This window comes from Aquarana catesbeiana, linkage group LG10 (assembly GCF_042186555.1).
Source record: "Aquarana catesbeiana isolate 2022-GZ linkage group LG10, ASM4218655v1, whole genome shotgun sequence".
NCBI lineage: Eukaryota > Metazoa > Chordata > Amphibia > Anura > Ranidae > Aquarana > Aquarana catesbeiana.
In genome coordinates this window covers 218,677,478-218,703,457 of record NC_133333.1, presented here as the reverse complement: position 1 = coordinate 218,703,457, position 25,980 = coordinate 218,677,478, and the positions used below count along the sequence as shown (strand labels likewise).

Sequence of the window (25,980 nt, the reverse complement as noted above, 5' to 3'; positions counted from 1 at the left end):
CCACCGCAAAGCGCCTCTGTAGAGGCGCTTTGCCGGCGGTATAGCCGCAGTGCCCCATTGATTTCAATGGGCAGGAGCGGTGAAGGAGCGGTATACACACCGCTCCTTCACCGCTCCAAAGATGCTGCTGGCAGGACTTTTTTTCCCGTCCTGCTAGCCCTCGGGGCTTTCACATTGGAGAGACAGGAGCGGCACTTTCAAGGCGCTTTGCAGGCGCTATTTTTAGAGCTGTAGCGCCTGCAAAGTGCCCCAGTGTGAAAGGGGTCTAAGGCCCCTTTCACACTGAGGCGCTTCTAAACTGCCAGTAAAACACTGAGCGCTTTTGAAGAGCTTTTAAGGCGCTTTTGAAGAGCTTTCCATTCATTTCAATGGAGAGGGGTGTTTTTTAACCGCCCTGCCAGTGCACTGCCCCAGTGTGAAAGCATTCATTGATTTTAATGGAAATAGGTTTTTGTGAGCTTTTCAAGCGCTTTTTTTAGCGTGAAAGCACCTGAAAGGCTCCTCAAGGGATCTAAGGGCCTGTTCACACGGGGCGGACTCTGATTAGATCAGCAGAGGATCTGTCTGTTCCCCTGCTGATCAGAGCAGAGCGGGGGGGATGACAAGTCTGCATCCACTCAGTTTATGCAGAAGACACGGACAGAGCCCGCTCTGATCTATGAACTGGTGGGTGCAAATGGCCTCTGCTGTCCCTTACACCTGATCGCCCTCCAATCCGCCTAGATGGAGGGGGACAGATGCCCTTTCCGATTTTCTTTAGCAGACCGGACTGGAATGGAGGTAAAAACATATCAATGTGAAAGGGCCCCAAGTATGCCATCTTTACATGGTGCCACCCAGCAAGGACCAGCCTCCATCCCGAACTCCCAGGGCACGTACATTGTGACTACACCTTGTCCTCCTCCCTTATCCATTTGGCTCTGAGGACCAGTGCACACAGTATGTCCGCTCGTGCGTTGGGTTGGGTACTCCTGGTCATTTAAGTGCCATGCTGGTACAGGTGGCAGAAGGCAGCACCAGAGAGGAGTCAGTGCAGAGCTGTCAGGGTATTTCTGGATCCTGTGCTGCTGCCAAACCCGGAATGTGACCACATCGGCCCAGGATGGAAATAAGCAGTCTCTGAATTGTTTGCACCCTCTCATCTCTGTGTGCAGCTTCCAGATTTATCCACACAGAAATGTTTGCATTTCCGGACATTTTATTCTCCATCACAGCTCTGCTATGAGATTTATGTTCTCTCCTCACCGACAGCATGGAGCAAATGTGACTAAAGACTTCCCATAACCAAATCCCAGGTATCTGCTGCAGGATAAGGCTGGTGGAGGATACAGTCACTTTATTCTAGTCTGTGTATGGTAGAGGCCAATGTGGCATGCAGGGACACTGTCACTGTAAACTTGTCCAAGCGCTGTTTTAACCACTTGACTACTGGGCACTTTTACCCCCTTCCTGCCCAGGCCAATTTTCAGCTTTCAGCGCTCTCACACTTTGAATGACAATTGAGCAGTCATGCAACACTGTACCCATATGAGATTTTTTTTTTCACACAAATAGAGCTTTCTTTTTGTGGTATTTAATCACCACTGGGTTTTTTTATTATTTGCTAAATAAATGAAAAAAGACAATGTTGAATGTTGAAAAAAAAAAAAAGTTTTTCATAGTTTGTTATAAAATTTTGCAAACACGTAATTTTTCTCCTTCACTGATGTATGCTGCTAAGGCTTCACTGATTGGCACTGATAGGCTTCACTGATGGGCACTGATGAGGAGGCACTGATGGGCACTGATAGGCTTCACTGATGGGCACTGATAGGCTTCACTGATGGGCACTGATGAGGAGGCACTGATGGGCACTGATAGGCTTCACTGATGGGCACTGATGAGGAGGCACTGATTAGACTGCACTGGTGGGCACTAATAGGTGGCACTGATGGGCAGTACTGATAGGTGATAGTGATGAGGAGGCACTGATTGGCAACACTGATGAGCACTGATTGACAGTACTGGTGGGCATTGATTGGCAGCATTGGTGGGCACTGATAGGCAGCACTGGTAGGACTGTACTGATAATCATGACATAGATAATTAGAGCCCTGATTATCATTATAGATGTCCCTTTCACACAAGCTGGTTATCAGCTCTCCTCCCGGTGTCAGCATGAGGAATGGAATGCCGATAACCGGCTTGTGTTAACCATGTCATCAGCTGTGATTGGACACAGCTGATCACGTGGTAAACAGTCACTGATTGGCTCTTTACCCCGATCTGTGATCAGCTGTGGCTTTGCAGGGGAGCAAGGAGAGACCTGTGAGTGCAGATGAACTTATAATTCAGTTCTACACATATTTTTATAATGGGAGGCCACAATTCTACATTCATTTATATAATTCATATACTCTAGGATTTAATACTAACACAGTTCCAATTTTCTTTTGTCTCCAGCACTATCTCAGTTATACATGTGAGGCCCTTAGTGTTGAATTTGGATGGAAGACTCACCCAGCTCATGCGCCGTGGTGAAGGCGGATGGCAGCCCATCGTCCTCGATCACTGAGCAGCTGCGTTTCGGGTCGCACATGGTGCCCACATCCGCCATGCCTAGAGTGTCGCAGGTAGAGGCTCCGCACAGGTCCTGCACGGAGGACAAAAATTCCAATCAGTATAACAATATAGACAAGTTCATATAAATGTCGGGACACATGGAAAGATCTGAAGACAGCCTATTCTGATTGTGTCTGCTTATGTGCTCAGTTACCAAACCAGCCAACATGTTTTTTGGGGTGGTCTTAGGAGCCCCTTATTTAGGGTGGATTATGCTTGGTTAAGAGATATAGCAAGACCATTGCAGCAGTGCTTCCCCAAGTGTGACCCACCCTGCAAGACCCCCCAAAACATGATGGCTGGCTATTATTATGGAGAAAGACACAACTGGAATATCTTGTCTCCAGATACATCTTCAATTCCCAGAATCTCTCTGTCTATGAGGTTATTGATCTTAGGAAGCAGCCAAACCCCTTATAAATGAATTGGTCATAATCATTACAATTCCTAATCTCATAAAGCATCATTGCAACAACCACAGGGGCTGGATGGGGGATAAAAAATGCAAGTCTTTTTTTTTTTATTGTACATATACTGTAAATACGGATTCCTCTTGAACCTTTGCTGACTCTTGTAGGATAGTTTTTTATTTTTTAAGGCCTCAAGTACACTGGACGTTATAAAAACACCAGTAATGTAAGCTGTAGCTGTAGAATGAGTTTTTCAGCATTTTTGCAGTAGCGTTTTTTAGCTTTAGCATTTTTCAGAAAAACTATACTCCCACAAAAGCATATGGCTCAAAAACGCTGATAAATGCAGAATAGCCGCATTTTTCTGTGTTTTTAAGCTTTTATCAGAGTTAGAGTGTTTTTACAGCTGAAAAACTCCTATGAAAACCCACTAGTTCTGTTTTTTTTTTTTCCAGCCAGAAAACGCCCCTGCCAAAAAATGCTGATAACAGCCTATGTGTGCATGGTCACATAGGATAACAGGCTGGGGAGTTTATTGCTTGCAGAAAAAAAAAACGCCTGAAGCCAAAAACAGCAGCTGTAAAAACGTCCAGTGTGCATGAGGCATAAAAGTTATTACTAGCTTATTCTTTTCCTGCATGCTGGTAGGCAGGCTTGCCTGTGAAGAAACATATCTTCTCTGTCTCCATTCCTAAAAGTTTCATCCAGAAGTGCCTAATGAGATCATGGGATTATCTCACACTCCAGCAGGAAATCTGTACTGCTTGTTTGTGAGCAACTTTTGCAGCTGTAGAATACTGAGACAGCGTAGATGACTTGAAGGCAATATCAAACTGGTTTCTGTTGTATATGTAGCACCCTCTAGTTAAGTAGGTGCTAGAGTGAGGATTTTCTAGAGTCTGTAAATTTAAGCAGGCCTAGCTGGTGGCTAGGCCTGTTTGTTTTCATTCTGAGCTGGGAGTACCTCCCTCTTTCTTCTAGAGCTTGCTAGAAAGATCTGGAAGGAGAGGAGAGGTGGAGCTGCCTGAGGTGTTTTAGGGAGCCCTGACCAATCCCCAACCTGGATTGGCAGGGGGCAGGCCTCTTTAAAGACTTGGGGTCAGCCCGGCTTGGGAGGAGTTGTCGGATGGAAGAGCTGGAGTGAGAGAGTGTGGAGGCTGTCGGGGCCCACGGGGAGCTCCCCAGTCTGGGGGGGGGGGGGGGGTGACCCTGGGCTGGGGCTCGGGTACATCCAGGAGGAGTGACGAGATCCTGGAAGGAGATGCACATGAGAGAGCAAGGAGGGGACACTTCTAAGAGTCTCTAGGGAGGACTACTAGTCACAGCCGGGAGGGTTGGTGAGTGGAGCACAGTCGGGAGGACTGGGGAGGCACTTGAGAGAACAGGGAGATTGCAGTTAAGATGGGTGCAGAACCAGAAGAGAGGACTGAGGGAAGGGCAGTGGAAAGAGGTCTTTGCAGCCAGGCTGTCTGGCAGGGCCTAAAGAGAGCTATCTGGGAGTGGTAGCTGAACAGAGGACAGTTAGTACCTGAACTATTTCTACAGCTCATGGGCCAGAGGTCCCTGCCCGCAAAAGGCAGTTCATTGAGGCCTGGCTGAAGTGGTGTCAGGCCTACCCATGCAGTGCTAGCTAGTCTGGTGGAGTGACAGTCTGCAGCTAGTGAAGTACTGGAGGAGAAATGGTATGCAGCAAGTGATGTGCTGGAGAGAAGATTGGAGTGTATATACTGGAGTGTATACAGAAGTGTCAAGCAAGTTTGCACTGAATATTCCTGGACATCCCATAATTCCCAATTTCCCATCCAAGTTTTATCCCCTCAAATAAAAGAAACAAAACAAAGCTATGGACTGTTCTATGGGGGTTATTTACGAAAGGCAAATCCACTTTGCACTACAAGTGCACTACAAGTGCACTTGGAAGTGCAGTCGCTGTAAATCTGAGGGGGACATGCAGGGATAATAAAAAACAGCATTTTAGCTTGCACATGATTGGATAATAAAATCAGCAGAGCTTCCCCTCATTTCAGATCTACCCCTCAGATTTACAGCGACTGCACTTCCAAGTGCACTTGTAATGCAAAGTGGATTTGCCTTTCGTAAATAATCCCCCATGTCTCTGAATGACAGAGATGGATGCATACCTCCAAACATTTTGAGATGGGAATGAAGGACACCTACTAGCAAATGTATGTAGGCATAGGACACGCCCCCTGCCACACCCACTTAAAGGAGAATTAACCAAAAAAAAAGTTAATTAAATCCACAAGGGACTTTTTTTTACCACTACTATACCTGTGGCTTTTAAAATCTACAAATGCAGTCATTTATAATTTAGATGAAAAGTTTAGCACTGGTAAACACTTTTTGAAGGATAAAAAGTGCATTTTATATACAACTATATAGATCAGACCAAAATGAGAGACAAATGAGGGGGAAAGAGGGACAGAGGGACATTGCTCCAAATCAGGGACAGTTGGGAGCTATGTGGATGTCTGGCTGGGTAGGGTGACAGGTGAACCACTACATTCAGCAACCCCTACGGGGGCAAAGCTACATTTATTTACGGTCTCTCTATGGACAAATGTCATTGCCTGTCCCACTGTTCCCATGACAGCCTAATCTAAAACCTTTTTTATATTATTTTAATGTTGTTCTTATTAATAATGCTCCTACAAAGCATATAACAGTATATCCCTGCACAGGGTGATCCTGTAAGAGGAAGGGGGAGATCCTGGTTCCTTTAGCACAGGATGAATTGTTGAAAATGATGTTTGCCCTGCATGTTTTTGTTGCATTCCAGCCCGGCCCAGATGCCCCATTATCAGGGTCTTTACGTCCACGGGGTGGGAAGGACCGCCTGATCATGTGAAGCTGTGATTGGCTGTCCTGGTCCTGTTGGTTTCTGATTATTACTAGAGACGGGGAGCTGCTATGACAATGTGGTCACTGTACTGGCAGCACGCAGTGTGCGCGCTCTTAGCACAGAAACCTTGGCTGCCCATGGACCCATATGTGTAGCCTGTGGGTGTTACAGCCCACCCACTTTTCCGCTGCACTTATGCATTACATGGGCGAGAAGAGATTAATTTGGCTATAGTTGTACTTTAATTTTACATTTCCTAAGGGCACATACATTACAAAGTGTTATTTCTGGCACTTTATTGTGGCTCTTTATTAGGACACAACTTCATTTCCTCTTTACCAATATAAATCAGAAAACAATGTTTGGAAAAGAACAATGTGACTGCAGAACTACCAAACTGTGACTATTGCTGCGAGAACTATTCCTGTTATTGCCAAGCCGCAGTCTTTATAAATCATATATGGAACACAAAGTTGTATTTCGCCCACATTGGCTGGCATGGTGCCGTGTGGCATTCTGCAGATATTCCAGGGCGATGCAGTGCCATGGTGCTGTGTAGGCATTGTTTTATGTAATCATTTATAAGAACACATAAAAGTGTTTGTCTGGCGGCTGGCTGCGATGGAATTACTCATTTTCATTTGTGCCAGTTTAAGAACAATTTTGATTGTTTGAATTCCTCGGCTCTTTGGCAGATCCTGTGTTATTCGTGGCCGGGGTCCAGCTTTGTGAAAGCTTTCTATCGGAGAGCAGCGTGTCTGGGCCGCGTCTTGGGGCACCCAGCAAATTCCCAGTTTGACCGGGGGCGCACGGAGGGCATGGTGGATTCTCATCCCAGGATAGAGCTAACATAGGCCATCTCGTTGTACTGATCTCCGTTCCTCTCTGCGGGTTTCGACATGTCCTGTTTCCTATTTCAATCTCCTTCCTTCATTTCCCCACCTGCCAATGTGATAACTGCTTTACTGTATAACTTCCTCACTCACTTTCCTTTGCGGATGCCCCCGGGGAGAGATGTATACCTCGCCTGTCCCCACCTACGCTATTAAAATTGTCCTTTACGTGACCTTCCCGACCTGCCTCATAGCACTTTCCCCATTGCACATTAGAACAGGACAGGACACGGCTGTCTCACCCATGTGTAGAGGCTGCAGGCCACGGCTTCTCACCAGGGTAATTGTTCCAGAGACCTGGGACATAACCCCAAAGGCAGTGAGCTCCTATAAATCTGACATATTATTACTACAAGTCAGTAACATGTGTAATGGCTGGAGATTGAGGAGATTATCGATACATCCTGGATCGTCACATACACAAAACCTGTCCAAGTAAATAGAAGAAATAATACTTTCATGGGTGCCATCATCCTACAATACCCATCAATATAATACACAATTATGTAAAACGAAATATTAAGGAAGCGCTTGATACACTGTGAAGATATAAACTATGTTGTCAAAAGTATTGGACGCCTGCCTTTACACGCACATGAACTTTAATGGCATCCCAGTCTCAGTCCGTAGAGTTCAATATTGAGTTGGCCCACCCTTTGCAGCTATAACAGCTTCAACTCTTCTGGGAAGGCTGTCCACAAGGTTTAGGAGTGTGTCTATGGGAATGTTTGACCATTCTTCCAGAAGAGCATTTTTGAGGTCAGGCACTGATGTGGACGAAAAGGCCTGGCTCACAGTCTCCATTCTAATTCATCCCAAAGGTGTTCTATCGGGTTGAAGTCAGGACTCTGGCCAGACAAGTTCCTCCACCCCAAACTCGCTCATCCATATCTTTATGGACCTTGCTTTGTGCTAGCAGGTTCTGGAACTTGTACAACTAACAGTCCACAGCAAGGTCTTTACTCATACTGTCCCAGGAGTTGTCTGCCATCCATCATCCACAGGTAGATCCTCAGTAAGGGAGACAACAAAGATCCTGTTCCACACCAGGACTTCAGGATAGTGCTCTCCAGCAAATAATTCTCTAGCAATCTTTTTGTCTCTCTGGCTACCCCCCAGGAAAACTGGAACCCGCCCTTGAGGGAAAAGAACATTCTGCTCAGGCCTCCTGCACATGTATTACCTCCCCGGCCACCTTCTGGACACCTCCTTCCAGGGTTTGGCTTTAGCATGATACATAATCATCTAATCATTTGAATCCCCCAGCCTTATGCTCTGAAATCTTCTTTCAGAGACAGGTGGGTGTAATCATACTCTCAGCTCAGGAAATCCAGAGCAGACCTACACAATCAATCACTGCTCCATTCAATGCAATGGAGTCAAAAACTACATTTACCTAGCAGCCTATGTAGAATAGGGAGCTACATATGAAATTGTCTTCATCCACAATCTGCCTGGGTTAAACAAAAAACATTGTGCCACCATTTATAAGGAAGCAGCTCACCCTCTTAGGCTGCTTTCACACTGATCAGTTTTTCTTCAGTTTTTGCATTAAAAAAAGTGGAAGAAAAATGCACACCTGCAGTGTTTTTGGTGCATGTTTGTGGCACGTTTTTTTTTTTTTTTTTTTACAGGTGCAAAACACACCGGAAATGCGTCACAAACGCTGTAAAACGTGTCAAAAACGCGTATGTGTTTTTACCACATTTTTGCTACTGGGCATTGTGAAAGTTGCCTTATATGACCCCTAATTTAAGAAAGGGCTAGATACTGTAATGCTGGACATCCTCCAATCAGGAGGTGAGGCAGTCTTTATCTGACTTGCTGCAGCTTCTAATGCACATTATGAGAAGCTCACAGTGTGCAGTGAAATTCGAGTAAGCAATTTCAGTACAGGAGAGGAGGCTGTACAACTGTGCAAGACTGAATTTCATCTTTAAAATAATAATAAATAAATAAGCATAACGCAATCCTTGCCCATTCACATGTCTTATAGCTGTAGGATAACACTGTTACAGAACCTGAGTGGATGGATGTGGATAGACTTTGCCGATAGCCACTGATCCATTATCAGAGTTGTAATTACCATAAAGAACTCATGGCTTCGGGCAGAGGGATGAGAAGGTGACAGCACCAGATCCAGCACCAGATCACAATAACTACAGTCATGTGTTTTCTGTTCATTTTTTCCACCATTGGAATTAATGACCATGGAAAGGGGAAAAGTGCCATTGTCCCTCCATTGTCCTACATGGTAAATCTGTATTTGTTGTGTCTGCGCTCCAGCACATTGCCCCTGGTGTCTGTCATTGTGTGCTCTTGCACCGTGGTGTGAGATGTTATTTGTTGGTGTAAAGTGTTATTATGCTGTCAGCGCAATGTAAGGAAAACATCCTGGATGAACAGAGTTTACTTTCTGTCTCCAACAGGATTTTAATCTTTTAGTGTCTTTTATGATGGAGGGGCCCCAGATACACAGAGGTGTCATCACTCCCAGCTATGAATACACAGCGACCTGCTAATCCCTCGGGGATGTTTTCATGGACTCACAAATGAGTGATGTCACTATTCTGGTTGTAGATACATTTGTCATCACGATGTGCAGTAATCACACAGTTATATACATAGTGTTCAATCCCCTCCTCAACAATTCTAGGAGAACAGTTCAAATAACAGACCTCACAGACAGGTCAGCCTCAAACAAGTCTTATATATTGATAAAAATATAAAAAGTTTGATGGCTGTTATGGTGTTCCTTGGCAGGTGACACAAGCTCATCCAAGGTGTGGAGTCTAAGTACCAGTTGGTCTTCATCGGAGCTCCTGGTGGTGGAGATCGTCTGGAAACCCTAGTGGTCCCCGGTTTTCTTTACTGCAAGCTGACACCAGGTCATGACCATCAGAATCGCCCCACCTAGGGGTTTCTGGGGCAGAAGGGCTATAGTGCAGAGACTGTTCAGAATGTGGTAGACAACAGTAGTCACAGCAGAGGTCATGGCAAGGGTGAAACATTACAGTAGTCAGATCCAGGCTGAGGCCATGGCAAAGCAAGAGAGTAGTCCGGCCCAGGCTGAGGTCATGGCAGGCAAGGGAAGAGAGTAGTCAGGTCCAGGCTGAGGTCATGGCAAGCAAGAGAGTAGTCATGTCCAGGCTGAGGTCATGGCAGGCAAGGGAAGAGAGTAGTCAGGTCCAGGCTGTGGTCATGGCAGGCAAGGGAAGAGAGTATTCAGGTCCAGGCTGAGGTCATGGCAGGCAAGAAAGTAGTAAGGTCCAGGCTGAGGTCATGGCAGACAAGAGAATAGTCAGGTCAATCTGTACTGCCAACAAACGGGCAGGTAAGTATTAAAGATGGCTTTTTGAATGGGCTTCATCATGAATAAACTACATCAGGACTTTAAAGCGGAACTCCACCCAATAGGGCAAGTTCCGCTTTAAGTCCTCCTCCCCCCGCTCCTCTTTGACATTTGGCTTTTTTTTAGGGTGGGGTGAGCAGGTACCTGGTTTTGACAGGTAACCACTCTCAGTTCCGCTCGGATCACCTAGGCAATCTGAGCGGAAGTTCTCTTTCCCCCCTGCCTCCCCACAATCTTCTGGGACATGTCATAGCTGCCAAAAGACTGCGGGACCATTCACAATGTGCTGCATGGCTCGTGCATGCGCAGTGGGCACCCAGCTGTGAAGCCACAAGCTGTCACTGCCGGTTGCCCACAGTTAAGATGCCAGTGCCGATGACATAACACCGAGCCCCCTCGGGTGAACACAGCGCTACAAGTAAGTGTCTGCTTATTAAAAGTCTGCAGCTACAGTTTTTAGACTTGGAGCTCCTCTTTAACATAGCTTGGTCTTCTCTCATTTTTTTTGAGAAGCATGGAGGTCCAGGAGCCACTTAGGGTAAAGCCCCTGCTTCTCAAAATTGTGAGACGGCATTCAGGATGGTTTGAGTTATACAGATGGCCTTCTGGGAGCTGTACCAGGCAAGTCCCAGCATACCCAGAACATGTTGGTGGAGTTATATCTCATGCTTGAGAGCAATGGACAAAACACCAGCAGGAGAGGGCGCACCAGCCTAGTGCATTATCCCGATAACCATTTATTGTAAACATAAAAACATATCTACTTGCAAACGATAAAACAGACAAGGCTCATCAAGGTATTAAAGCAGTTCTGATCGCTCCGCACGCTCGTAAGATTGGGGGGACATCTCCTAGATCCATATGGCTTTTGGCTCTAAAGAAGAGGGTATAACCATTGAAACGAATAAGCCAGTTGATGAAGTTGATGAAGAGGGTAAAACCCTCAAAACACGTAAGGCTTATGTGTTTCGAGGGTTATACCTTCTTTATCAGAACCAAAAGGTTTTGGCCCTGAAGAAGAGGGTATCACCGCTCGAAACACGTAAGCCAGTTGGATCCAGAAGATGTCCTCCCAAGCTTGGAAGCATGCAGAGCAATCAGAACTGCTTTGATACGTTGATGAACTTTGCCTGTTTTATCGTTTGTAAGTAGATATATGTTTATTTTTACAATAAATAATTATCAGTAATAATGCACTAGGCTGGTGCATCCTCTCTTGTTTGTGTTATTTCCAGTATACTGTTGGGACCTCCCCCAGTCCTGAGAGGGCAGCAAAGCGTGGCACATTTACTCCTATAACAAAGTGGATGTGTAGAAAGACTTGGTGGTAGACCACCACACTCATGCACAGGAGGTGTATTGTCTTGTTTGATAGGAATGGACCTTGGAACCCCCAGGTAGAGCAGGGTGGCCTGCTTCCCTGGGACACCCTAAGGCCCCTTTCACACTGGGGCGGTGGGGGCGTCGGCGGTACAACAGCGCTATTTTTTGCGCTGCTGTACCGTCGTTCTTGTAGCTGTATTCGGCCGCTAGCGGTGTGGTTTTAACCCCCGCTGGCGGCCGAAAAAGGGTTAAAATCCCTCATACAGCGCGGCTATAGTCGCGGTATTGCCGCAGTATAGCCGCGCTGTCCCATTGATTTCAATGGGCAGGAGCGGTGAAGGAGCGGTGAATACACCGCTCCTTCACCGCTCCAAAAAAGCGATTTGCAGGACTTTTTTCACCGCCCTGCCTGCGCACCGCTTCAGTGTGAAAGCCCTCGGGCTTTCACACTGAACAAACAGCGGAGGCTGTTTAGGGGCGGTTTGCAGGCGGTATTTTTAGCGCAATACCGCCTGCAAACCGCCCCAGTGTGAAAAGGGTCTAAGTGATGATGAAATAGCAGTAGTCATGACCCCATCTTCCATTAATATAAAGCTTTGTTGGTTACACAAAAAACATATTTGTACAAATTTACATAAAAATAGAGCTTTGAGAAGCAGAAATAAATGAATCTGCCCCCAGTAATGCAGATTTATATGCATTATGAAATAAGAGAAGAATCTCTGAAAACACTATTGACTGCACCGAGCTTCAATAACCTCTTTTATGAGGCAGAAGAAGACTGTCATTACAAGCTGTCAGGCCGGGGCTCCTGTGAATTGATGGGAAGCAGTTTAATCACAACGTTCCGCTACTGGAATCGCAATATTGTAACTGAAAGTGAGCGTGAAATTGTGCGAATAGCCGGTGATCTCATAGAAACTTCTATGAATATTCATGGTAAAGCCTACACACACATAGTGGGCCTCATATGTCCGCGTGCCAGAACAAAGAACTGTCACCGTCCAACTTCTAAGATTCCAAATGTCATTTTCCAGGCTGAGCTTCAATCTTATTGGTGGAGCTTCCACAATGTGGGTGTTTCTCAGCACTTACACAATGAGGTTTGAGCCCCGTTAACACCTGAGTGTTGTATCTGACGTGTTCACGCATTTGCCCACACAAGGCAACACTCAACATCAAGAATTCTATTCTATTCTATTCTATTCTATTGTGGCTATTCACATTTTTACGTTCAGTTGCTTGGAGCTCAAAGCACCAAATGATACATAAGCTTTGTTGTGCATTTTGGCCCCATAGGCCTCATTTACACATGCAGCAAAGGGGTAGTAAAAACAGGCGGTTGATCTGCGTTTTTACTGCTCCCTGACTGCCCATGTAAAACCCTAATATGGTGGGCACTATGCTTCATACACAAGCAAAGCATTGCAGGCCTGTCAAAACTATAAGCAGCACATCACGTTCTGCAGGCGGTGCCACTTGCCAGGCATGTCTATTGAAGACAATAGAACCTTGTTGTGACTTGGTGTTGCAGTGAAAAATCTCCCTTAGGATGAAAAAAAAAGAAAGAGGAAAAACAACAACAGACATTCAGGAGGCAGCAGTGTCACCTAATGAATACCTGCAACTTGCAGATCAAACCCACGCTGAAAGACGATCCACCACGGATTGCTTTTCAGAGGGCAGCGCAAATCAGCATGTAAATAAGGACTTTATTGGAAGCAACTGAAAATGCACAGCACAAAGAAGTTTTGCTCTTTTATGTGCGTTGTTTTGCATGAACAACTGTTCTCCCTTGCTCTCTTCTCCCCCCCCCCCTTCTCTTCCCATTGCTCTCTTCATCCTCTCCTACCCCTGCTCTCTTCACCGTCTCCTCCCCCTACTCCTTTGACTTTCTCCTCCCCCTGCTCTCTTCATCCTCTCCTCCCCCTGCTCTCTTCACCTTCTCCTCCCCCTGCTCTCTTCATCCTCTCCTCCCCCTGCTCTCTTCATCCTCTCCTCCCCCTGCTCTCTTCACCTTCTCCTCCCCCTGCTCTCTTCACCTTCTCCTCCCCCTGCTCTCTTCACCTTCTCCTCCCCCTGCTCTCTTCACCTTCTCCTCCCCCTGCTCTCTTCATCCTCTCCTCCCCCTGCTCTCTTCACCTTCTCCTCCCCCTGCTCTCTTCACCTTCTCCTCCCCCTGCTCTCTTCATCCTCTCCTCCCCCTGCTCTCTTCATCCTCTCCTCCCCCTGCTCTCTTCACCTTCTCCTCCCCCTGCTCTCTTCACCTTCTCCTCCCCCTGCTCTCTTCACCTTCTCCTCCCCCTGCTCTCTTCACCTTCTCCTCCCCCTGCTCTCTTCACCTTCTCCTCCCCCTGCTCTCTTCATCCTCTCCTCCCCCTGCTCTCTTCACCTTCTCCTCCCCCTGCTCTCTTCACCTTCTCCTCCCCCTGCTCTCTTCATCCTCTCCTCCCCCTGCTCTCCTCACCTTCTCCTCCCCCTGCTCTATTCATCCTGAGGGCAGCAAGGCCTGAGGCATTATCCACCACGAACTCTAGTCCACCTGGTAACTCACTTGTGCGCAGGAGTGTTTGTTTTTTTCTTTTTTCTTCCCTCCTATATATGAAAGCCCCCCACCACATCTGAGTACCCTCATGACAGTGCCCCCCCCCCTTCAATCCCATTATAGTTCTCTGTCACCATAGAGCTCCCCCTGGAACAAAGTCCTCCCATCCATGTCTAGGCAAACTGGGTCTCATGCTTGAGGCACCCTGGTTGGAAAATGGTAGACTGGAGATCAGCGGGGCTCCTCTCCTAGTTCTTCCATACTCACAGAGGGATTCTTTTTATGAACCCAGATATAGAGGGGGTGGATGGAACCCCACAGCAGTGGCTCTGCCATAACATGTATGAAGTATGGAAGATGAATAACAAACCAGAAGCACATGTTTCTATTGTCTGCTGCCTTGAATCTGTTCATTTACCTCAACATGATCCTTCCCAGTCCAAGTCACCCATAATCAGCAATAAAGTGAGTAAGAAATTATATATATTGTTGGCGTGTGAGAGATAATCAGTCATTCTTTCAGCATTTTAGTTGCAGTTAAAAAGACAAGAGACATTCAGCTCTGCTGCAAGCGTTCCTCAACAAACATCTAAACCAGTGATTCTCAACAGGGGTTCCGTGGAACCCCAGGGTTCCTCCAGAGGTTGTTAGGGGTTCCTTCAGCATTGAGCCATTTCTGCCTCTCGGATAAGTTCCCACTGACACCATTGATCTTTTTACTTTTCTGTAAGGAGGTAATTCTTCCCAATGACCACAAGTGTAAGGACCATTCTTCCCACTGACCATCACACTAATGTATTATGAGTTATAGATTTCTAATTTCTAAGCAGGGGTTCCCAGAGAATGGAGAACTATTTCAAGGGTTCCTCTGTGTTGAAAAGGTTGAGAAAGGCTGATCTAAACACTGGGAAGGGGTTTAGCTAGAGTGAGTGACACCATAAGTCACATGTACCAATATTCTGCACATCCTACTAGTATATACCCAACATTACACATAGATGAGAGGTGATGAAGATGTGTGGAGAGTGCGCTGTGTCTGGTATATGTGGCCACATTCCTTGTCTCAGCTGTGGCTGCTGAGCAGTAAGAAGGGAAAGCTGTACTCACGGAGAATAGACTGTACTTATCCACCTATATTTATTGTGTGATTCATGACCAGGCCAAGCTGCATCCTCTCTGTCATCACAAAGGGGGTCTGCGGCACATGTAGGGTGGAGCACTATAACATGCCATCTGCTATCCCATAAAGATGCCAGGCTCAGGACCCACCAAGGTATGACCACCCAAATCAATGGCACCCCACCCTGTGACTGAGCCCACACAGCTCTCCCTCCCCAGAACCAACAAACCCAGTTGTCCCAGGAACCGACAAACATGATCCTCTACATTGTCCATGTATGGGAGAAGAACTGTGACCAGATGTGTGGATAAATCAATTGCAGCAAGACTCACTTTCGTGTAAAAAAAAAATGTAAATTCATAAACCGTTTTGGAAGGATTGCAGTTACTGCAGTATTAAAGCCAAAAGCAAGCATTAATTATATTGTAGCTTACCAATTCTTAGAGGTGCTCATACCTCCCAACTTTCTGAAATGGGAATGAGGGACACCTATTAACAAAAGTATGTAGGCATAGGACACACCCCCTGCCACGCCCTCTTAAAAGGAGAATTCTACAAAAAAAAAAAAAAATTAGTTAAACCCACAAGTTTTTTTCCTTACCTCTACTATTCCCTTATACTGGCTTTGGAAATTTACAAATGCTGCAATTTAGAAATTGGATGATAGGTTTAGCACTGGGAAACACTTTTTTAAAAGATAAAAAAGTACATTTTATATTCAACTACAATTGATAAGATATAACGAGTCCAGAGACGGGTAACAAAAATGGTGAAAGGTGTGGGGGATAAAACATATTGAGAGCGACTTTGGGAACTTAATATGTGCAGTCTGGAGGAAAGAAGGGGAAGGATAGAGATGAGTGAAACCTTTAAATACATCAAGGGGGTGAATAGGGTTCAGGAGGGCAGTTTTTTCAATATGAAACCAAAATCAAGATCACAGGGACATGACCTCCAACTAACTGGAGGGAAGTTCAAAACTAATCTTATGCCGCGTACACACGATCGGAAATTCAGTCAGCAAAACTCTGATGAGAGCTTTTTGTCGGAAAATGCGACCGTGTGTATGCTCCATAGGTCTTTTATATATTCAAAATGTATAAATGTATAATGCGCTAATATTAACCTCCCAATATAACACGGTGTGATCAATTGATTAATCAGTGAACCATTTGCAAAATAATCAAATAGAGCCTATTATAAATAACATAACATCCTTCACATAACAAAATCCCATAACTAAATATCAATGTGATAATAAATTATTGAACACAATTAAAAAGAGAAAATTAAGATAAGATATATTAATGTGATGAACCACAGTGCACGGTATCTCAATAGGACAGCATACTGCTGTGAAAAAATATAACGTCTTTGGTGATTGATGAATATAGACAGGTTTCAATGAGTAATCCCCAGTGATAGATGGCTTGCTCATATATTCAGCTGCTCATTAACATGGGCTTCCTTCTGGCTTTCAAAGAACTTTCGCAGTATGAAACAACAAAGAAAGAAAGACCATTGCGCAGGCATTGTGATATGTAATCCCAATATAATAAGGGTAAAAAATTTCACTCACACTTTTCAGCAGAATAAATCGCATATGATAAGGTCAGTTGCATACAGCTAACAGCTGGGATCTCCTCACACGCCAACAATGTACACACAGCACTGCTCATCACTGGCTCCTCCCAACCGGTTTCATCACTAGACACGTGACTTTTTCAAAGGTCCTTTGCGATTTATTCTGCTGAAAAGTGTGAGTGAAATTTTTTACCCTTATTATATAGGAAATACATATCAGAATGCCTGCGCAATGGTCTTTCTTTCTTTGTTGTTTCATACTGCGGAAGTTCTTTGAAAGCCAGAAGCTAGCCAATGCTAATAAGCAGCTGAATATATGAGCAAGCCATCTATCACTGGGGATTACTCATTGAAACCTGTCTATATTCATCAAATCACCAAAGACGTTATATTTTTTCACAGCAGTATGCTGTCCTATTGAGATACTGTGCACTGTGGTTCATCACATTAATATATCTCATCTTAATTTTCTGTTTTTAATTGTGTTCAATAATTTATTATCACATTGATATTTAGTTATAGGATTTTGTTATGGTGAAGGATGTTATGTTATTTATAATAGGCTCTATTTGATTATTTTGCACATGGTTCACGGATTAATCATTAAGAGATCACACCGTGTTGTATTGGGAGGTTAATATTAGCGCATTATACATTTTGAATATATACACTTTTTGTGTGATATCAGTTCACATACAAAATAATTGCAGCTATATTATTTGGTCCTCTTCTAGTATTTGTCACTTATTTATTTATTTACTAGTTCATATCAGCGCTTTGGTACACTTTTTACTCCATAGGTCTTTTGCTGACGGAATTCCAGCCAGCAAAAGATTGAGTGCATGTTCTCTATTTTTCTGTCGGGAAAAGTTCCTATGCAAAAATGTGATCGTCTGTACAAATTCCGACTCGCAAAATTCCTATGCATGCTCGGAAACAATTTGACGCACGCTCGGAAGCATTGAACTTCATTTTCTTGGCTCGTCGTAGTGTTGTACGTCACCGCGTTCTTGACGGTTGAAAGTTCAGAGAACTTTTGTGTGACCGTGTTTATGCAAGTTTTTTCCGACGGAAAATCCGCTCGTGTGTACGGGGCATTAGAAAGTATTATTTTACTAAAAGGGTAGTTTGGAATAAACTACCAACAGAGGTAGTGAGACAGTCAACAGTAAATGGCTTCAAACGTGCTTGGGACAAACATAAATCTATAGTCAGACAAAACATAAATCTATAGTCAGACAATAAAGTTAATAAAAAAAAAAAAAGAATTAAAAAAAAAAAATGGTCAGACTCAATGGACTACTTGGCCTTTTCTGCCATCACTTTTCTACGTTCTATGGAACTTTATCGATCAGACAAAAATGAGGGACAAACAAGGAGGAAAGAGGGACAGAGGGACTGTGTTCCAAATCAGGGACAGTTGGAAGCGCTGGAAATATCCAATTTATTATAACAACCTGATCGGCACTGGTGCAGGTGAAGCAATGTGTGCAGTGCAGACTGATGGCCCGAGGGGAAATATTTAGCAGTGGAAGTGTTATTGAGGCACCACAGACCGTCATGTAGTACAGAGAATTCCGCAGTGTTTACAACCGGGTCGTGTTTTTGGATTTTTTGTTTTTGTTTTTTTTGGTAAATGTTCTTTTTTCCCTCTCCAACAAACTCTATAACTGAGGAGCCATTAAACTGTAATTATCATTATCTGTGTGCTGAATGAGGTGAGGAGATGAGACGCACGCCAAACACTGATCTAATGAAATCAACAACCTCATTATTCAACACACAAGAAATACCTGTGAATTACGGTAAGGGTCCGCAAGCCCTCGCAGGTCAGGTATGCACATAATAAGGACACGGAAAACTCAACAAGTTCTCTTCCAGAAGTTAAAGTAGAATTCCAGCGTAAACCTAACTAACCTTAAAATTGCCCCTACCCTCCTCCTGTAACCTATACTGACTAACCTGTGTATACCTACCAATTTTCGGACCACTCCAGGCCAGTCTTGTTTGCACAGAACATCCCCCAGAAATGTCATTTCCTGCTTGTGTGATTGGCTCGCTGATTTTCCCAGAAGTCTACACTAAGATATAAGTCGGATTTTGTGCATCCCCTGCAACAAACAAGTCATTTTTGGTGAGATACTCCAAACAGGAAATCACATCTAATGGGATGCAGGCCCTGCCACTTTCCTTATTAGAGCCCTGCAGATGCAGCAGCTGATTGATAATTATAAAATCACTCCCATACAGATTAAAGCTGGTCATAGATGGAGAGATTTTCTTTCCTGCAACCAGGGGGGGTTGCAGGAAAGAAAATCGCTCATTTACCCCATGAATCCCTCCCGCGGAGCCATTGATTGCTGCTAGCGGCTATATTATCTACCAGCAATAATCGCAGGTAAAATGCGATCAATCAACTTGGGTACATTCAGCATGACCATACATGGTTCAAATCTTGGCCAGTCCCTGCTGAAAAGGCTGAGATTTGGACCATCTATGGCAGGCTGTGCTCTGCAAAAGAAAGCCCGGAGCAAAGAAATAAAAATAATAAGCAAAGGGCGGGCATGACAGAGTTAACAGTGGAACATAGTTTGAGGGATGTTTATGTTAGAACAATTAGGATTGGTAGGTTATTAGGAAGGGGTGGAGCAAAAATTAACTGAACAGGGGGCAAGGTCCCTTCCCAGCTCAGTTGGTCTGGAAGAGAGAGCTTGCAGCATGGCCGCTGTGAATCCCTGTTTGCAAGATTGAAGGCCGGGACTGCGTCCAGGGGACCTGGATGGCTTGAGAGCAGCCTGGATGCGGCGCTGGGTGACAGTGCCTCAGCGGCCATTTCAGCGGTGGGTGAGTCGGTGCGAGCGCGGCGGTCCAGGCCGCCGGGCTCGTTTCTCCCCGGATCCCCCTCTACTCCTCCCTCCCAGGGTGCAGAGTCAGAAGCTCCGTGCGGGTCGGCCGGTTTCTGGGCCGCCCGCGAAGCGCGCGGTGGCGCAGGAAAGGGGGGGGTTCGCTCCCAGCCAGATCCCTCTATCCCCCTCCCTCCCAGAGAGCAGAGATAGCAGGTTCGGGCAGGGAGGCCGGTTTCTGGGCCTCCCGCGAAGCGCGCGGCGGCACATGAGGTGGGGAGAAGGGGGGGCAGAGGCCATCAGTCCGTGGAGCATCCAGGAGTAGCGCCAGCAGTTCCAAGGCGGATGCTGGGCCTAGCGAAGATGAGCAGGGAGACAGGCCCCTGGCGTTTCCACAGCAGGGGCGGGGCTTCAGCATGAGAGGATGGCAGCAACGGCACCCAGGCACCCCAAAGCTGGGGCTGGGGGGCACGTAAGAGGGGAGGGAGAGAGGACAGAAGCGGGCAGTGGCCTGGTGCGGCACTGTGGGATAGATGTCATTGGGCCCATAAAAAAGCGACCCACAAATCAGTGGGTGAATCCGGCGCTCGGAGGAGGAGCTCTGTAGGACCGCGGATCCCCGGCGGCCAGGGAGGTGTCTGCTGGAGGACTGTCGGCCACTGAAGCGGAGATAGGAGAAGACCGGTCAGAAGGAGAGCTGTCGCAGTCGGATGACGATGGGCAGCAGGGACGTCATGCTGCAGTGGAGACGGGACTTTCGGCTGGTGGGACCCTTCCCAGGCATCTTGGTAAGTCCATGTTTATTCCTTCACGTGTTGTTGGTAATGTTGTGGGGGAGGGGGGCGAGATTAACAGTGGGGGTCAGGGAGCAGCGGGGCAGTCGGATGCGACTGTGCCTCCCACTCCGGCCGCGTGGGCGGTTGGCCGCGCCACGGCGGAATTGGGGTTGCAGGGATTCTGAGCAGGTTTGAAGGATTTAGTAAAAAAATTGAGCTGGGGACAATTGGGATTCAGTTTCCTGCGGCGGTGGGTGGATCCTGGGGTCGGGGGGCAAGGGTCGGGTGGTCAACGGGCTCGGGGACTCCCCCCGTGCCTGCTACGGAACAAGCGGCGCCCGCGACGGAGGTCGCTGGGGTGGCAGTGCAGGAGGTGGTGCCTAAGCCGCCGGGGGGGGGGGGACAGGGGAAGGGGCAAAAAAAAAAAAACAAGATTTGGTGAGACTGGCAGATGCAGAAAAATGTGAGGTTTAGGTGGGTTTTGAGGGGCCCATCGGAGCGCACCTAAAACCTGAAGTTCGAGAAAAATTAGGAAAGGGGAATACGTGGAGATTTTGGCGCTCCTACCGCTGGTAAAATGTAACTTAGATAGGGTTAAGCCGGAGGATAACAAGAAGGAGGACAAGGAGAAAAGGAGGTAGAGGCTTATCCCCAGGACTTTTGCGAATTGGCTGCAGGCCGTTGCAGTATTGGCAAGTGTTATTGGGGAAAAGAACCCAGAGCAATGCTCGTCATTGTTTGGGCTATTTGGACGCTATAGGTGTGGCATTCAGAGTTACAGGGGAACAGCTTGGCTGCGGTATGACGAGCAGTTTTTAGGCAGCGGAGGGCTATACGCCTGTCCTTGAAGTGGGATCATAAGGACATCAGCTTATGGATGCGCCTTATGACCTCGGCTAGGCCGACGGCTCTGTTGTTTCAAGGGGTGGCAGTTTAATAAGGGTTCCTGTAGATTTGGGGGGTCGTGCAAGTACAAGCACGAAGGTTCAGGTTGTGGAGGGGGACACACGGTGTCCCGGTGTTTTTAAACAAGGAAAGGGCCGTACCGGCGACCCTGGGGGAAAAAGGGGAGAACGCCGGTGAAAGTGGCAAAGATGCAACCTTTCCTAGATAGATACCCAGACAGGGAGGCAGCGCGGTTACTTGGTCGGGGATTTGCGGAGGGTTTAGAATCCCTTCTAGTTTAATGGATACTCCCCCGCTGTCATGCAATTTGCGGTCAGCCTTACAACATGCTGACATGGTTTAGGAGAAACTGGGGAAGAAAATTTTGTTAGGCCGCATAAGTGGGAATGTTCCTTCGTTGCCAATATCGGATTTGGTAGTGGCACCGCTAGGCGTTGTGCCGAAGAAAGAGCCTAACAAATTTAGGCTTATTCAGAATTTTTCCTACCCTAAAGGGGGTTCGGGGAATGATGCCATCGACCCAGAGGTCTGCGTGGTCTCATATACGTCGTTTGATGCAGCGGTAGTTTGGGTGTATGGGCGGGGGGCACTTAGGGCGATAGCTGACATAGCGTCGGCTTTTCGTTTGCTACCGGTTCACCCGGAGAGTTTTTCGTTTGTTGTTGGCAGTAGGAACACTACGTAGATTGCTGGCTACCTATGGGGTGTTCTATATCCTGCGCGTTGTTTGAACAGTTTAGTTCCTTCCTAGAGTAGGTGGTGAGTGACGTCGCGGGAATAAATTCAATCATTCACTATTTGGACGATTTCCTTTGCGTGGGCCCTCCCAAGTCAGAAGTTTTGTGCGGTCCTGTTGGCTACGCTGGAACATGTTGCAGATAAGTTTGGTATTCCATTGGCCCCAGAGAAGACTGAAGGTCCACGGACGGTGTTGAGTTTCTTAGGCATCATGTTAGACATGGAGTGCAGGCTGCCGGAAGATAAGCTGACGGCTTTGCAAGCAGAGATTCAGGGAATAATGGGATTTCGCAAAGTACGGCTGCGCACCCTGCAATCCTTATTAGGTAAGTTACATTTGGCGTGTCGCATTTTGCCCATGGCAAGGGTATTTTGCAGGCGGCTGTCGGCAAGTACGGCAGGGGTTACGTCCCCCAAGCACTATGTGCGCTTGGTGAAGGCTCATAGAGAAGACCTGTAGGTACGGCACACGCTCCTGGCTAATTTTAATGGCAGTGCGTTGTGGATGTCAGGGCCAGTTAGCAATTTGGATCGGGAGCTGTACACAGATGCGGTGGTTTCTGCGGTTTTTTGGAGCCTTCTTCCAAGGTAAGTGGAGTGCAGGGCCTTGGCCTCAGTCGTGGAAGGAGGCAGGTTTAGTAAAGAACATGTTACTGTTTGAACGGTTCCCTGTGGTATTAGCAGTGGAGTTGTGGGGGGAATCTTTCAGGAATTTGAAAGTTATGCCGCGTACACACGGTCGGACTTTTCGTCTACAAAAGTCCAACGGACGCTGACGGACTAAAGCTGGCTGGTAATCCGATCGTGTGTGGGCTTCTCCGGACTTTCAACGGACTTTTTTAGCCTCAAATCCGACGGACTTTAGATTTGAAGCATGCTTCAAATCTTTACGTCGTAAGTACGACGGACCCCGAAGTCCGCTCGTCTGTATGCTAGTCCGACGGACAAAAAAACGACGCATGCTCATAAGCAAAAATTAAACGGAAGCACTCGGTCTAGTAAAACTAGTGTTCGTATTGTAGGTAGCACATTCATCACGCTGCAAAATCTGTGATCGTTGAATGCAGCGCATTTTATTTCTTCTTTACGAAGGCTCTATAAAGAACGAAGGTGTTTTGCTGTTCATAATCAGAGTTCTCCCAAACTGATTTCTGGATTCTTTTTCTCTTTGATCTCATGAATGATATAGTATGCATTTTAAAAACAATGTTTCCATACTAATAATACTTTTTCCCCTTTTTTTTTTTTAGGTTTGTAAAGTTACCACAAAGAACCCATTATTCTGTTTTTTTTTTTTTATAGTGATTATTTTTTAGTTTTTAGATAAAGTTAACCCAAAGCACCGTTTTTGGTTACGTAAATTTTTGGATTTTCAAGACTTACCACTTGAACATTATTAACATTAGTAATGTATTTTTGGTGTGTTTTTTTTCTAACTCAATGAGATTGTTGTCCCTTGTTAATTTAACATTGTGTGTAAAATCAATGATTTCAAAGAAAAAACATAAAAAGTCTTTTGCTAAACTCAAAAAATGATCCATTTATTCATGGTCAAAATAAAATAAAGAGGAAGTCAACGCTGGAAAAAGTCGGTGTACCAGAAAATTGGGATCTTGCGGAGTCCATATAAGAGGGAGCACAATCTGGTCCAAGAATCCCAGAGATCAACAGCACCAGCAGATGATCTAGATGTCCCCAGACTGTGGTCCTACAACAGCCTGCGTCTTCTGTCAGACCAGACTGAACCCAGGTCATCATTTTCTTCTCTTCCCTGCAGCCTTTCCTCCACGCTGCCCTGCAGCCTTCCCTGTAGCCTTCTTTTGAGGCTGTGGCTCTGGTGTTTCAGTTGTGGCAGGAGGAGGAGGAGGAGGAGGAGGAGGAGGAGGGGGGGCTGCCTCATGTAGTTGGGTGTTTTGTGTTAGCGTGCCCTGCAGCCCCTTATGGATTGTTTCCCCAAATAGGCGCTCACAAATGAGGCGCTGCTCCCTATTCATCTGAAGAAGCCTGCTGGCTAAGTAGCAGCCATAGGATTCTTCCGCTTCGGGGGGGCTCCTTAAAAAACGGGTGGCCTCTTGCATGAGGCGCAGGGATGCGTCCTGTGTGACCATCCCCTTCCTGGCCCTTTTTTTGGGAAGGTGGAGGGGAGGCACTTGGGATTCGGTCAGGCTCCTACTGGGCCCAGCCACCTCACTTGGCCCAGCCACCTCACTTGGCCCAGCCACCTCACTGGGAGCAGCCACCTCACTGGGAGCAGCCACCTCCTGCCTGACACTGGGCCCAGCCTCCTCCAGGATGATGGTGAATCCGGCCTCCTCCAGGCTGTCCATGGGCCTGGTCTCCTCCTGCCTGCCACTTTCCCCACATTCCTCCTGGATGGACTCATCCTGTGTGTAAAAAAAGGACAATAGTTTGAGTATATTTTTTTGGGTTCATCAATGACACACAGTTTGCTTCTCATGAATAGCAAATTCAATGTGAATACTTCTCTTTAATAAAAGAGTCTAATCAGACACCCTAATTATTTCAAGCAGGTGCCAAACATATTTAGCCACTACTGTCAATTGATATGTATACACAATTTTGAGTGCCAAATTATTTTAGACAATTATAACATCCAGTTAACATCATTAATATTAGTACAGTAAATATTTGTTAAAATAATTTACCTGACTCCAGATGGTCATATCTGGTTCATCCAGGATGGAAGACCCAGCTTGCTCCTCATCAGCCTCTGCTGGGGTGGAGGGAAGGGTGGAGGGAAGGGTTGAAAGTGATGGCCTGGCTTCATTCTGGTCATCCAGAAAACGGAGTTGATTATAGTACCACAGCCTGGGTACATAAACATCATCTGCTGATGCTCCTGATCTCCTTGATTCCTGGATCTTCTTATGCTCCCTCTTATACATGTTCCTCAAGACCCCAATTTTCTTGAGCAATGTCTCCATTGTTGCTTCCGGGATGGTCGCCTGGACAAAGGCCAGAAGTCTCTCCAGCGTTGACTTCCTCACATGCTTAGCATAATACTGAGGGTGTTTCACCTCCCACAAATTCCTCATCTCTCGATATTTGGAAATAAAAGATGTAAGGAACTCTGGATCCTTAAATAGGGGATTCATTATATCTGGAAAAGATGAAGTCACAAGACAAAAAACACTTTTATTATAGGTTTCGGCTAACCCCTCATCATCTTCTCCCTATGTAGGCCTCATCAATCTATCAAGCCATATAGGCCGCTTGCTACAAAGTCATGACCATAAAACCCAAAAAAAATATATTTAAAATTACCTTCGTTTTGTAACGTCCTGGTCCACTATCACCTACGCACAGAACGTTCGTACGACACGTGCGCAAGGGCCCTCTTCATACACTACGCATGTGTGAAACTCCGCCTGCGTCGCCCGCCCCTGACGTTCGAAATTAACTCATGTTCTCCGCCCCCTAATTCGACGCACAGAACGTACGTACGACACGTGCGCAAGGCCCCTCTTCATACACTACGCATGTGTGAAACTCCGCCTGCGTCGCCCGCCCCTGACGTTCGAAATTAACTCATGTTCTCCGCCCCCTAATTCGACGCACAGAACGTACGTACGACACGTGCGCAAGGCCCCTCTTCATACACTACGCATGTGTGAAACTCCGCCTGCGTCGCCCGCCCCTGACGTTCGAAATTAACTCATGTTCTCCGCCCCCTAATTCGACGCACAGAACGTACGTACGACACGTGCGCAAGGCCCCTCTTCATACACTACGCATGTGTGAAACTCCGCCTGCGTCGCCCGCCCCTGACGTTCGAAATTAACTCATGTTCTCCGCCCCCTAATTCGACGCACAGAACGTACGTACGACACGTGCGCAAGGCCCCTCTTTATACACTACGCATGTGTGAAACTCCGCCTGCGTCGCCCGCCCCTGACGTTCGAAATTAACTCATGTTCTCCGCCCCCTAATTCGACGCACAGAACGTACGTACGACACGTGCGCAAGGCCCCTCTTTATACACTACGCATGTGTGAAACTCCGCCT

At 46.5% G+C, this 25,980-nt stretch overlaps 1 protein-coding gene across 1 annotated transcript in view; it reads right to left on the bottom strand.

The window, feature by feature from the left end:
- Nucleotides 1-25,980, bottom strand: part of ADAMTS15 (ADAM metallopeptidase with thrombospondin type 1 motif 15) — a 105,617-nt gene that overhangs the window by 43,486 nt on the left and 36,151 nt on the right. The window contains exon 2 of the mRNA XM_073603327.1: nt 2,500-2,632. Within this exon, the coding sequence (XP_073459428.1) occupies nt 2,500-2,632 (133 nt within the window). The remainder of the gene's footprint in view (nt 1-2,499; nt 2,633-25,980) is intronic.